Genomic DNA, 14,846 nt, shown 5'->3' on the forward strand with positions numbered 1-14,846 from the left:
TCAAAGGTAGAAGTGTGTGTGTGTGGGGGGGGGGGGGGGGTCGGAAAGAAACTTTGAAGAGGGATTCATGTAAAATTTCTGGGGCAGGGATTTGAACCCAGAAGAAAAGGCGGTCGATTTCTGAATTTCCAGGACTTACGGGCAAGGACTGGGAGAGGGAGATTAGGAGCGGGGTTCTTGGGACTGAAGTCCCTTGAAACCGGGTCTCCGTGATGAATTATGAATGTGAACGATTGTGAGTACTTCCAAATATTTCGTGGAATGCTCAAGGGTGGGAAAGATGGCCCGGGAGAAAGGGCTCCGGGACGGTCGGGGCCTCTCTCCCTGAGGAGTTGAAAACCCTGGTCAACAGTAGTGTTATGGGGTCATACAGGTGACGGTTTAATTTCCCCTGTTGGTAGGGGTAAATTAGAGGAGGAGAGGGTATTATTTCTCGCCTTTAATTCCTCTCGGAATTTGGACAGACGGAAGGAAAGTGCTTTAGAGGATGCTAGAAAGCATGGCTTGAATTTGTCCTATCGTGGGAGCTTCGTTTCCTTTCCTTTTCCTTTGGGAAAGACGCACCAAGGAGCTCTTTCTTCTCCTGGGCGAAGTTCCGGAAGGCGCCGAGAGCTCATCCTAGGCTTGCTTAGGCGCCTAGCACTGGTCCCCGCCATCAGCGCCTTGGGGTCTCTGGACTACTGGCATTTCCAGGAGCCTAGTGTCGGATACAAATTCACCGCTAGCTTGACAAAGAGCCCCGGGGGAAATCTTTCTCGTAGTTGAGAAGCAGCCAGTGAAACTGCCCTGCATCCCCCTGGGTCCCAGAAAAAAAGCGTGGCACCTCGAACTACTTGCCACTCCCCGCCCCCCTTCTCTCTAGGGACCAACTCACTGTCCTATAGCTGTTGAGTGACTGCTTTCCACTCCTATGCAGATTCCTTGCCCAGCCATGGTTCTCACTTTCTCCTTTACCTTCTCTCCTCTATACTGGAGGTAGTCAGTCAATAGAGAATTCTGTCCTTCGTTTGTCGAATTCTTGCTACCTTTTCTGAGTATTCCCTGTAAACTGATTTTGGGTAACTCCAGATTGATGGGTTGAATTCTGTGAATTTTCTCTTCTTCATTCCCTGAAAATCCCCACCACTCTGCTTTCCTCTTCCCCTTGTCCTTCCTTGCCTTGTGCCCTTTTTCTCTAAGCCTTCAAGAAAGGACGTCTTTACCTTACCCCAAACATCTCACAAATATCCTCCTCTTTTCCCAAAAAATACTCTTTCCCCAGTATTGTACCCCTAACATTACATTTCACCTCATTAACCCTCCTCTGAAAAAAAAAGGAAAAGAGGATAGAATTCACCATAGAACTGACTTTCACTGTTGAAATCTCAATGGGAATAAAAAGGATAAGAGAAGGTTTTTTGGTTAGGAGAAGGCACAGATATTGCCTTTGCCTGGGCAAGAATAGATAGGAAGGGGATTCTTCCCTTCAGCAGAATGTTTTCATTTGTTTCTGTCTAGCTTTATTTAGCTACTTATTCAGCTTAGGCATTTCTTAGATAGTGACTGAGAGGCCAATTTGGTGGAAACCTGAAATAAAGGCAATTTAACATAAGGCATATAGTTTGGAAGGAAGTAGAGACTGGAGATTTCAAAATAGTGCTTCCCTGAGGGAAGGTGACCAGTTTCCTCCAGGGTACTGGTGCCCTGGGAATATTCTCACAGCTCAACAGGGCAGGTCAGCTCTGCTCAGCTCAGCTCAGCTCTACTTTGCTCAGTCATCCCCTGAGAGTTCTGGGTTATTGTGTGTGTCAGTTGTGGGGAAAGTGCTAATTCACCTATAACTTCTGAAGAAACTCCAAGAGGAAGACTCACAACTGATCAGAGATCAGGCCTTTCCTACATACTGACTTACTCAGGTTTCTTTATTCCCCAGATTTGTTTTGTTCTTGTTTCTCTCTCTCTCTCTCTCTCTCTCTCTCTCTCTCTCTCTCTCTCTCTCTCTCTCTCACACACACACACACACACACACACACACACACACACACAGACACACATCTCCTATTTTCATATATAAAATATTCTGTAAATACAATCATGTAGACATAGCAAATATCACTAATCTCATCTATATGAATGCTCTCCCCATCAGTGCAGGCTGAAACCTATCCACACCTTATTTGTGTGATTCTTGTCCATATATACCCATAATCCCTCATTGAAGGATCCTTCCAGCATTTCTGAAGCTTTCTCTATCATTTCTAACATCCTATAGGTAATATTGTAATATTTGGGTAATCCATAGGTCTCATACTACATAAATGGATCCCTTCTTTTTCTTTGTATACACTCACACACTCACAAATACACATTCATACCACTACCATACAACATCTTTCATGCATTATACAGAGTTTTACAAAAGTGTCAGTGGAGTTTTAAGCTATTATGCTTAAAAATGAACAAATATTTTTGGAACACTCTAAAACATCTTCCCCTCACCTTGATTATATAGTTATGTGGAATGCCTAGAAGAAATTTAATAGAAATTCATTCTACTAAGACACATCAGAAACTATACATCAGCTGCTTATAGTTTTAAAACAGTTATCAGTAGAGCACTCTCTCAGAGTCAATATGTGACAGAAGCAGGTTTTGAACTCTGAGACAGAATAATGGGCCTTGAAGTCAGAAAGACTATGGTTCAAAAATCTCATACTTACTAGCTGATAACTCAATTATTAGAATCTCAATTTCCTTCATTGGTCAAATGGGGATAATAATACTTGGAGGGCCTTCCTCACCTATATGAGGAAAATACTAGGTAAACCTTAAAGCATTATACCAATTAGTCACCATTACTAAACACACAAATAAAGTGCAATTAATAAATTTCAAGCTTATTTATTGTAGTAGTCACTAATAAAATTGCAGTTCAAAATTCATAGCAAAAAAGAAATTTTTCTAAGATCTTTATTTTATCATTGAGACACTGACAGTTTCTGTCCTTTGGTATCTATCTCTCTTCCCCACTCTCCCCATACTTATTACAATGAGAAGTAGTCCAGGTTAAAGGCACAAGGACACCAAGAAGCAAAACTGTGAATAAATTTGGCAGTCAAGTCTTCTCTGTTTGAATAAAACAAAACATTGTCAGTCAAGGTATAGAGACAAGACAATTTCTACAAAGAAAAGGTAATTTTTCAGGAATTCCCCCTGCATAAGAAAATTCTCTCCTCATGGTTCAAATTATACAAATAATAAGCTCCATGCTTATTTCTCAAGTTTACATGGATAATCTGGAAAAGAGAGGATTGGGGTGGTGGACAGTTATATCTTCTCACTCTTTTTCTCTCATAGCTTCTAGGCTGCTGGTGATATCTTGAGAGCCAATAAGAAACTGTTTTTTTCCCCTTTGTATTCTCAACCTAAGATCTTTGTCATAGAAATGATTTAAGAGATAAATGTTTGTTGAATTGAATTGAGAAACAGAGGGGACATTCCCTGCTGACTACCTCCTTTAAGAATGCCCTTTTCCCAAGATTTTGGTATGTGTCTGACTTTGACTCTCAGTTCTGTTCTTGTTGCCTATCCTGGGAAACTGTCAAGGGCTTAGAACATTAGAAACTTTCTCCTGCAGTGGCTTCTTTCCCCTTGTTCTCCCTCTTGTGAGTCTTTGATTGAGAACACAGAACGATGCCCAAGTCATTTCTTGGTATGGGTATAACCTGGAGAGCAAAAGGAAAGCCTAGACAGTCTAGAGCCCTAGGCCTGTGCATCTTGAGAGCAGGTCAGTGTTGCCTGTAGGTAGGATACCAGCAACTGAAAATCATGACAATAGATGCTGCTCATTGCTCCTGGGAGCAATTATTCCCCATATATACTCCTGTTTCTCAGGGTCTCAGGTGGAGTTGAAAACTAGGGTCTAGGTAATACAATGGGGGGGGGGCAGGTAGGCTCCTCCTCTCAAGCTCCATAAGTATTCTCATACTCTGCTCTGGAACTCCCTTAGTGCATGAGAGAGGAGAAGAAAGAGAGGGAAACACAACAGAGAAGAGGAAGAAAATGAAGACAGAGGGAAAAAGACAAAAGAGATAGAAAGAACAGCTTAATACTACTAAATATGTATACAAATTCTCTAATCAAGTCCTATTCCAATGACTCATCATGGTGGTTGGTAACTCTGGGTTCTAGAGTAAAAGCTATTGCAGTACCAAACAAGCAGGAAAGACTCTTAGAATGAATTGTTAATGATTTTGTATTGTAAAGGACCAGCATAGTGACATTCAGATAGGTTTCTTATGAAGTTGATCTGGGGTGATGTATTCTTGGACCACTGTGAATTTCAAATACCATTTATTAAGTAATAGCTTGTTTTTGATTGTTGGAAGGAGTATACACATTAAAACTACAGCTCCTTGAAGTATGAGGCTCATATATACCTTCAAATACTCCCCTCAGTGGGACTCCAAGCCAAGTGTTGAAGTAAGAAAAAGGAAGTAGGCTTGGATTTCAGTTCCCTCATTTAATTCAGCAGGAACCAGCAAGGCATGGAATTATTTTTAAAGCTGTAATGAAACCCCTGTAGGTCTTCATTGTTCATTTGAGGTTACTCTTTTAATATTTCCCTCCAAATCTGTGATTTCATTAGTGTGGTTACCACCTCCATCAACAAAGATTTTTAACATGACTAAGCTAAATTTAGTAGACTCTTCAAATTAGAGAAACCAAAAGAAATCCTTAATTGGTGATGGGCCTTATAAGCTGGTCTTCAGAGAACAGATGTCTAGTCACTTGCCACATGGCCAAACTGGAAGCCTTTCCAGCTTAATGGAATCTGCCAGAAATTGTGCTTTGGTGGCATATCATACTTGGAAAATTCAGGGTCACCTCCAGGGGATATTGAGGTATAAGTGAGGGAGGACTTGAGTGGATAATTAGAAAATATATATAGCTAAAAATCGTAGAGAACATTACAGGAGAATAAAACATCTCACTGCCTTAGTACTTTTTGCATTCTACTTGTCAGTCCCATACATTCAGAATACTCATTTAGGAGACAATGAACCTCACACTCTTTTTGACATATGGCAGAAGCAGGAGTTGGCATGGGTTTGTTTATTTTCCTCTTTTAAGAAGGGGGGGATCTATCCACCAAATAAACAAACAATGAAGGCTTATTGTTGCGGCTGTTATACTCCAGAACAGTTAAGGGGAGGGGGGGGGGGGTGAGAGAAGAGAGGGTGGGAATGGACCTGGAGGAAATAAACTCTCTCCAGCATTTCATGATTCATAAACGCTGGAAATTGCTCAACAGAAGAGTGTGTGTGTGTGTGTGTGTGTGTGTGTGTGTGTGTGTGTGATCGCGTGTGTAGATGTGTGAAATGTGCCCCGAGCCAAGAGACCGAAAACGTGACCATAAGACTGGAGAGCAGGCGGCATTCTTAACCGGGTTTAAAGGAAGCAGCCTCCGCTGCTCCTGAAAGGGTCTAACCACACCACATTCATCACTCCCAGAATTTGCTTAAAAAGAAGAGTTTTATTTCCAGGAGCCTCCAGCCTCGCTAAGGAGAGAGAGAGGCAGCTTTGCCTTACCAACACTCAGACCGGCCCCATAGCAGATCCCCCTCCTCCTGTCTCTCTCTTCTCCTTTGCTACATCCTCCAAAACAAGAGACAACCCCCCCCCCCCCCAAGGGACAAGGGAAAGTGGAGGGGCGGGGAGGAGAGGAAAGAAGAGGGAGCACCAGGGGTGCGCACAGTCAACTTCAGGAAGGGTAGGCAGGCTAGCAGACAGGCTTACATTCTACGCTCCTGTTTACTTTGCACCCGAGCCCCCTGAATCGTCAAAGCACAAACCAGCACCCACCGAAGAGATGCAGTTTCTCCGCCTCCGAGCGAGTCTTCACCATCACATCGCGAGGGGTAGGCGAGAAGAGGGAACTGTGCATATTAAGCATATTTTAGCTAATGGCCCCTGATGGGCTTTTTCATACATAGCAAAGGAAACGCTTGAATGATCCCCTTCTCCTCCCCCCCCCGAACCCCCTCTTGCAGCCTTCCTTGGCTCTCCTCTTCCTCCCCCACCCCCCACGCCCGCGGCCTTGCCTTCGCCCCCACCCCCCCTCCCGCCTGCGGTCACCAGCCTAGCAGCCTGCGCGCTTCGTTTCGGCACTTTGGGTGCAACTTTCGCAGATCTCCCCGAGGTCCTGAGGAGGAGATGTTAATGAGGAGGGCGTAACTCCGCGTGGCGTCAAAGCGAAGCCAGGAGCTGCGATTGGCTGTGACAGGGCGGAAGGATGACGCTATGCAAATAGCGAGGCGGCTCTGCGAAGCTGGAACCACGCCTCCTCCCCATTGGGGTTAGTGTGCTTGTGTTTAGCTCTGGGGAGAGTCAAACTGGATTCCATAGGGAAAGACTGCAAATCACTTCTATTTTAGCAAGGAAAAAACAGAATCTCCATCCACCAGGGTCCACCCCTCTCTTTCTTTCTCTCTCTCTCCTTTCTTTTCTCTCCCTCTCTCTCCCTCTCTGTCTTCCTTCCTCTCTCTCTCTCTTCTTCCCTCCCCCTTTCTCTATCCTTCTTTCTCTCTCTTTCTCTGTGTCTCTCGCTGTCTCTAGCAACCGGCGTCCTCCTCATCCACACGCTTTGAAAGGAGAGAAAGATCCTTGGTTGGGAGAGGAGAGGAAAAAAAAGGAAAAGAGAGAGAGAAAAAAACTTGCCTGTTGTCTGTGGAAAATGACACTTGATGTAGCCAAGCCTGCAGCAGCTCCAGTTCAGCCTATTGTTTCTTAAACTGCCATCAGAGGGTTTTTTTTGCCTGCTTCTTCAAGTGAAGGGTACCTCTACAAAAGGAAACTCCAGCCCCTCAAGTGCTCCACCGTCTTGTGATCACTACAAAAAAACAAAACAAAACAAAACAACCAAACAAACAAATCAAAAACCAAAAAATTCACTCCTAACCAAAACCAACCGACCCAACAACAACAACAAGCCCCCAACAATCAAACGTACATCTCGTTGGTTTTTTTGGTGGTTTTTTTTTTTTGGTCTTTGCCTTTTCGTTGGAATTTTTCCCTTTTTTGTTATTGCTGGTTTTTTTTAATTTAAATTTTGCTTTCTACTCGCCTTTATCCGGTGTGAGTTCATCTTCTCAGGAAAAAAAAATCTCTGGCTGGCGATTTTCTTTCTTTTTTTTCTCTTCCCCTCCCCCTTATTTTTTTTTTCTGACGGGACAGGAGATTTCCCCCCGAAAAAGGTTGTTTTCATGTTTGGGATCCAGGAAAGCATCCAAAGGAGTGGAAGCAGTATGAAGGAAGAACCGCTAGGCAGTGGAATGAACGCTGTGCGGACGTGGATGCAGGGAGCCGGGGTCCTGGATGCAAACACAGCCGCTCAGAGGTAGGTAGAAGCTTTTGCAATAGCATCCGTTGCTTTCTCTCCTCTCTCCTTTCCCTCCGGCGTAGTTTATCTCGCTGTTCTACCACGGGCAAGATGAGAGCTCCTCGGAAGGGTCCAATTCGGGCACTTTTCTCCTCTACCTCTGTTTTTGTTTTTATTTTGCATTGATACCGAAGAGACATTTCACCAGAATGTGAGATGTCTGGGCTTTCATTTCTCTCTCTCTCTCTCTCTCTCTCTCTCTCTCTCTCTCTCTCTCTCTCCCTTTGCGGTTCTTTCTTCCTTTTCCTTTTCTTTTTTTTCCTTCCTTTAAGCCCTGTCTTCTTTTCTTTTTTTCCCCCTACATCTCTTTACGGTTTTTCCATCTTTTTCTTTCTTTTTTCAACCTCTCAATTTCCTCCCCTCCTTTCTATCTCTTTTCCTACTTCCAGTTTTCTTCCTTTTCTTCCTTCCTTCCTTCCTTCCTTCCTTCCTTCCTTCCTTCCTTCCTTCCTTCCTTCCTTCCTTCCTTCCTTCCCCCCTCCCTCCCTTCCTCCTTTCTTCCCTTTCCTTCTTCCTTTCCTCCCTCCCTCCTTCCTTTCCTTCCTCCCTCATTCTGGACAGTATAAGCTCCCAAGCTGAATTTTGACATCTTCTAAGTGTCTCTCACTGTTTCATTCCAAATCATTCTAGTCCCGTCTTCCTATAACCACCTCCAGTTCAGAAGATAGAAAGCAATGGATACAGACTGGGACCCAAATATAGCTGAAACACAACCGAAGTTTCCCTGTGCTCTTTCTTCGGGATGTTGGTTTCTATTGAGAAATGGTGTGCCTTTTCTCTTTCTTTCTTTCTTTCTTTCTTTCTTTCTTTCTTTCTTTCTTTCTTTCTTTCTTTCTTTCTTTCTTTCTTTCTTCTTCTTCTTCTTCTTCTTCTTCTTCTTCTTCCTTTTTTTTTTTTGGTAAGGCCACTAGCCGGGCACGAAGGACCTGGCAGGCCCAAGCAGAGTTCAAGGGTGGGGGGTGGGGGTGAAGGAAAAAGAAGAGATGGCAAAAGGTAATGTCATGCCAAGTACTGGGACCTTTGCCTTACAAAGCACTTCCCATCACCTATGGGGGGGGGGTAGATGGGTAGGAGAGGGTCTAGAGAAGGTCAGGGACAGTATGAGTGATCAATGGAAACGCAAGTATATTTGTTTATGTATTTGGGGGTGGGTTGAGGGATGTGAAGCTGGACATGTGAATCCAGAGAGCACTCTACTATATCTTCAGTCTTTTGGGGAGCAGTACCCAGGAGCTTTAACTTTATCCAGGTGCTCCTGAAGGATTCTGAGATCTTATTACTTCAGGAATGTGAGTGTGTATATTACATTGGAATAAACTTTGGCAGGACAGCAGTACTGAGGTTCTACAGTCATCTTCCATACTCTGCAACTTTCTGGGGGCCCATTTTTGGAGCCAATTTGATTTGTGGTCCGGAATGGCTCCAGGGGATCACAAATGGTGGGGGGAACAATGGATGCTGCCGAGGATATCTGTCAAAAGGTAGGCTGACCGTACACCGAGTGTTGTGTTGGTCTACCTTTCCTCTTCATCCATTCCCATCTTCCATCAGAGCGGGAGATGGAATGAGTCTAGGACCGAAAGAGGAGAAAAAGAGACATATATTTAAGCTTCCTATCTTACCCACAATGTGAGATATATTAGGAGAACCTTAACATAAGCCCTACAATTCTACTTCTTTTTTTAGCTCTAATTTGTGTTAGAAGTAGAGTTTTTAATAACTTTTTGTGACAAACATGCATACACATATATACACCATTCATTCCTCTTTGACAAGTTCAGGAAAGATCTCTGAGCTAGGGAGAAAACCTGTGGCTAAAAAAATAACGCTAAACTCCCCAAGGTAAATCCAGGGCGGAGGCAAACTCCTTTAGCAGTCAACCTTAGTATTTGGAAGAGGGAGACTGTGTTAGGGAGGTCGGTACTTATTTCTTCCCAAGGGGGTGAAGTGGTGTAGGTTGCAAGGCTCCCACTTGGGCATTTCGGCGTAGATCAGGGTGTGAATGTTGGGGGGCAAATGACTAGTGGGCTGTGGGTGAAGATTGCGGTTGTGTCAGACTTGGCTTCGCACTCTAATCTCTCGGTCTCTTTGGCCACAGTGGGGTGGGGCTGGCCCGGGCTCACTTTGAGAAGCAGCCGCCCTCCAATCTGAGGAAATCCAACTTCTTCCACTTTGTCCTGGCCCTCTATGACAGACAGGGGCAACCCGTGGAGATCGAGAGAACCGCCTTTGTGGGGTTCGTGGAGAAGGAAAAAGTAAGTGGGGCTCAGAGGCGCATACCCAGCCCGACTGGTTGCGTTAAACCTTCCTGCCGCATCCCTTATCCCCGAGCCGGAGCGCCTCCTTCGGCTCCAGAAGCCCCACTCCAGGAGCCCTCCGAGGTTAAATTCACTCAATGCATTACAGACAATGGCCCACAAAGTCTCCCTTCCCTCCTGTGTTACAGTTTCTATTCGAAATAATAAGCACGGGCATTTAATACAGCGTTCCTTTCAGAAAAGTTATTCAGTAGTCAGCCCAAGCTGAGGAACGCGATGCCCGGCTAAAAGGCGATGCCACTAGTGTTTCCCCTACCTTCCACTACTGACCAGTCCTCAAGTTGCCCAACTAGCCCGAGAAAAAGGAAAAGGCAAGGAAAGATTTTTAGAAAGCTCCTTTTCCTCCTGAGTCGGAAATTTTGTGCCCTCGAGGCTCAGATCATTTATCTAGCAGCTTGAGCCTGGAGAGCTTGACCCTCTTTTGGAAGGTAGAAAAAAAAAGATGAAGGTGGTGGGGCTGAAAAGTGTGGAGACCCTTGTGTTTGTACCTCTGTTTCCCTTCCTCCAGTGCCCCTCGGGTATCTCCGTCACCTTCTCCCGAGTTGACCCAAGCGAGGAAAAGTGCAGCAAGAGTCTTGGAGTTAGGCAAATGGTTCTAGTTGTGATCTCTCACCCCTCAACCCCAATTTTTTCCCCCTGTTTGTGCGTCTTGTGGAAATCTAGGAAGCCAACAGCGAAAAGACCAATAATGGGATCCATTACCGACTCCAGCTTCTCTACAGCAACGGTGAGGCCCTCAGAACATTCCAGGCTCCCCCCCCCCCCGCCCCAACCCCAAGTCATTCACCTCCATCCCCTTCCCAAGATTTCATATTCAGGATAGAAGCCCCCTGGAGCCTGGGAGCCCCAGGAATAGGGTAGCTAGCCAGAGAAACTCCCAGCCGCCCATTAAATTCATCCGCTTACCTTTTTTTTTTTTCTATTTTAGTTTCTCAAACTGGCCCCTTCCCCCCCCCCCCCCCCCATTATCCTCAGGTCCTTAAACCTAGCTCAGGGGAACTTAAGTAGGCAGGTAGCACTGGCAGTCTGCGGCCAGTTTCCAATTTCCCTCCTACCATCCTGGTCAATGGAAGCATTTTCTTTGGAGCAGTTCAACTCCGAGATTACGGAGGTCCTTGGGGCCCTGGTCTGTCACTCCCACTGGGCCACACTTCCCTTTCACTCCCCATACCCTGGGGCGCCCCCTCCCCTCCATAATCCAATAGGGGCTCCTAGCATTGCGGGAGCAAGGCAAACCTCCCTAGCTGCCTGTTCCAGTAGCTCCTTAGACCTCCGGCCCATCTCTGCAGGTCCAGAGCCTGGGGTTCCTGTTTTAAACCCTTATGGGGATTATCCCTCAACGCTCTCTCCTGGTACCAGGTTCTTTGACGTCTTGGACTTTCCTAGGGGGGCATTACTGGAAAGGAGTGAGGGTGCACAGCCCTGGGTTTGGGGGTGTGTAAGTTGTGCGCAAATTTGGTGGCAACAGAGGGGCTTTATGCCCAAACCCTCTATGAAGGGTTAAAAGGAGGTGTCAAGTCATTCAGGACAATTCCTATCCCTCTTCTAGAGTTAAAAAAGAAGAAATTACAAATAAACTTAATTCTGTCTTTTCCCGCCCCGCCTCCCCCCATTCCCCCTTTTTTGGGTTTGTTTCAGGTATAAGAACGGAGCAGGATTTCTACGTCCGCCTTATTGACTCCATGACTAAACAGGTAAGTTGACTTCTTAATTTTATGGTGTAGGTCCCCTCTATATACCGCATGCCTTAGTGCTAAGCCGCCGCCGGCTCTTCGACGGGGTCTGGGGTTGCACAGTAGGGAGCCGAGGTTCGAGAGAAGGATGTCGGGAGTGGTGGTAGAGATGTTGGTGAAGGTTGAGAGATCTCTGGTCAGATTTTGCACCGGGGAGCAATTTAGCCTTAGCAAGGAGGGGGTGAGAAAGTGTGAGCATCTTACTTCTTTCTCTTTCGTCAGGGATTTTCTTTCCCTTCAGGAAGGTCACAAAGCTAAGTACCTAAGGACTTGAACTTTCCAGCCTTATGATCCATCTCCAATTCTCGCAATTCTCGGCCCCCTCACCCCCATCGGGGAGGGAGTTAGCTAGCTGGGGGGGTGGGGGGCGGGGCCACCTGCGGCCACTCTCAGTGTCCCACCTGCGGGAGCGGGGTGAAGGGGGGTTATTGCGGCTTGAGGGGCAAATGCCAGGTGCAGGTGATGAGGGGGGCCACAGCCTCTTGGGATGTCCAGAGGCCCCTCCTTTGAAAGCGTGTCTCAGCCTCTTTTAATTAGGTGCCATTAGTTGCCGAGCTAGGGTAGTGGGGGGGGGGGGGGACGACGAAAGGATTGAACTTTCTCTGACCTAGCTTGGGCATAGTTGGGAGAGGAAAGTAGGGGGCTTTTCCGAGGAGACTCGAAGGCCTTGTGATCCTTATTTTCCTTATGGAAAGAGAGTGGCAGAATAGCACCCTGAGATGAGGGCAGGCATCAGGCTCTTCTTTGCAAGTTGAGATGGGGGAGGCCAGGGAGCCTCAATTGTTCGGGGATATTCTGGAAAAAAAAAATCCTGCTGCTCTACGATTGGCAGGAAGCCAGGCAGCATGAGCGAGCTTGTGGTCTTAAAGGTGCATAAGCTACATTTCTTTAAGTTTCCCAACATGCGAGTGTCAAACAGTCTACATTAAGACAGAGTTATGGTTTAAAAGGTACAATTATGAGCAGAGTCACAAAAGGAGGCCTGGTGTTTTAATTAGGTACGGGAGCTTTCTCGTTAGTGAAAAACTTTTAGTTTCGGAATTAAGCAGCTGGTTCGGTACCAGAGAAGGGGCTTTGGTATCAGAAAAGAAAAGAGAGGGAAGGAAAGCTTTGTTTATTTGGATGGGAGAGGGGAGAAACAAAAGGACAAAGAGGAAAGTTATCCATCTTACATCAGTCACTAGTGCAATGGGATATTTATCATTTATTTACAGTATTTGTGGTTTCTTTATGGTAGCATTCTTAAAAGGGAAATTGGTTTGCCTTATCCTGTATCCAAGAGTTTCAGATCGTTGTAGGTATGTTTGATGGTGGAAAAAAATTCTTTGTTCTTACACGGAGTATTTACCTTGCATGTGTGTTTTATTTTTAGTCTGGTAAGATGTTGAAATAATTTCCAATTATTCATCAAGTATCAGTTTAATAACAGCTCATTTATTGACATCGTTTCTCAAATAGAAAACATGAATACAATATTCTTATCTACACAGTAAATTCTGTTTTGAATTTGAAGCTCTTATGCATGCTTATTAAAATTTATTTAACTTCTCTAAAATAAATAGATTTATTGAAGATCCAGCTATTACTTGATTTAGCATAGTAAATTCAACTCATATACATTTAAACTTGGCCCTATGTTCTTTCATCAGATAGGATATGCCCTTTTCTTTGTGAGATTGTTTTGTTTCCCCCCCAAAAGACAAAAAGGCACCTCTAAAATAAAAAAAAATCAAAAACCAACCCCTATCAAACCCCTCAATTCCTGCTTTTCAGCTACTTAAATTATTTGGATTGTTTTTCTGACAACAAAAATAATCTCTTGTAAGATTCCTGAAGATTTTTTTTCTGACATTTTAGCTGTAGGGGTAAAAGAAGGGAAACATAAGACATCATTTATAAGCTAAACATACTTATTAGAATTTAATTAATTACTAACTTAAAAAATTATTGAGTATAGGGCCTACTTATGAAGGTATGAGCTCACAAATATTAAACAATATTCAGTGATCTTGTTTTGGTTTTTTTCCCCTTTTGGAAAATAAATTTGTGTTATGTTCAAAATAATTTCTTTGACCTAGAAATAACCAAAACGACAAACAACATTATGTTTTGCCCACCCCATTATTGTGTATGATAAGCTAGAAATAATAAAAAATCATTAAGAATTTATCAGGATATGATTTTTACAAAAACTATAGCAACAGTTAACTCTCCAACTAGTTAAAAAAAATGAAATCTTTGATTTCTATAGGTCAATGAACCTAAATTTATTTTTTTAACAAGGTCATGGCACCTAAGAAAAGTCTTCTGTATGGCTTAATTTGATCTCTTGATCTTTCATCTCCAACCATTAGCCTATTGGGAGAATTTTATAATTTCTCTTAAAAAACTCATAACATACATATGATGAAATACTTGTGCTAGAGGGAGAAATATTCACATGAGATTTAAACTACAAATTAAAATTTAAATAAGCTTTTTGGGAGAAGCAACAAAGAACTCTAAAATTAATAGTCAGTACTTATATTAACTTTCTGAATTTAGTTTGACATCAAGAAAAAGGCAGTTTTAATAGGGCACCTGTTTGCTTCCTTATCAGAAACACAAACAAGAATAAATTCTCTGAAATTTTCTCCTTGAACAGTAACACCTACATAAAATCTGGTGGATTGTTCTTGGATTATCTATTATAAGAACAACTGTCTTGGAAGCAATTTATGAATAACAGTTAATATAACAGTCTAGAAAGTACAATATAATGATGAAGTATAACCTTTCACAAATGTGACAATATAATTTATATTTTAGCTTTAATGAGTAATACAGTAAATTTTCATTTACCTTTAGACTATCCAACTGTAATTAAACACCAAGTCTGACTTGATATTTGTTAAATTTTAATTCAAGTTAAATATACAATGGCCCTCCAGTCAGATATTCTGTATTCTAATAGCTGACTTGAAATAAGCTGGCTAATTAAAATGATTACATTTAAGTTAAGCTCTTTTAAGTAGATCAGTTTTTTGATGCTAGAAGCACATATTTGCATACATGATAATGTAATTATAATGATATGAAGAGTTCTGGTAACATCACAAAGAATCAATGATCAGGATGACATCCTGACCATCTTCATGTACCCTAATAATTGCCTTGCTCCTTTTTACACTTGTTCATTTCACAGTTGCATTTTTAACATGTGTGAAGTCACATCCTTGATTCACAAAGTTAAGGTGAAGTTAAAGGGACATTTTTAGGAAATCAAATCCATGGCTAATCAGGCTCTCTTTATATTCACATAGAATGTTTTTGAGCTTGACTCTGCCTTCTTAGAGGAATGAGACCAACCAAGAATAAATTCAACCAACCAAGAAG

The 14,846-nt window shown here is 43.4% G+C and overlaps 1 protein-coding gene across 7 annotated transcripts in view; it reads left to right on the forward strand.

Moving 5' to 3' along the window:
* Positions 1–6,289: 6,289 nt before the first annotated feature.
* EBF1 (EBF transcription factor 1) overlaps positions 6,290–14,846 on the forward strand; it is a 453,042-nt gene continuing 444,485 nt past the window's right edge. For 4 of the 7 annotated variants that reach the window (XM_074212514.1, XM_074212515.1, XM_074212512.1 and 1 more), the window contains exons 1-4: positions 6,292–7,378; positions 9,519–9,675; positions 10,402–10,465; positions 11,377–11,432. In XM_074212514.1, the coding sequence (XP_074068615.1) occupies positions 7,245–7,378; positions 9,519–9,675; positions 10,402–10,465; positions 11,377–11,432 (411 nt within the window). In that variant the 5' untranslated portion in view covers positions 6,292–7,244. Of the gene's footprint in view, positions 7,379–9,518; positions 9,676–10,401; positions 10,466–11,376; positions 11,433–14,846 lie in introns of all 7 variants that reach the window. The other 3 variants (XM_074212516.1, XM_074212518.1, XM_074212517.1) reach the window with 2 other exon arrangements.

This window comes from Macrotis lagotis, chromosome 1 (genome assembly GCF_037893015.1).
Source record: "Macrotis lagotis isolate mMagLag1 chromosome 1, bilby.v1.9.chrom.fasta, whole genome shotgun sequence".
NCBI classification, from domain to species: domain Eukaryota; kingdom Metazoa; phylum Chordata; class Mammalia; order Peramelemorphia; family Peramelidae; genus Macrotis; species Macrotis lagotis.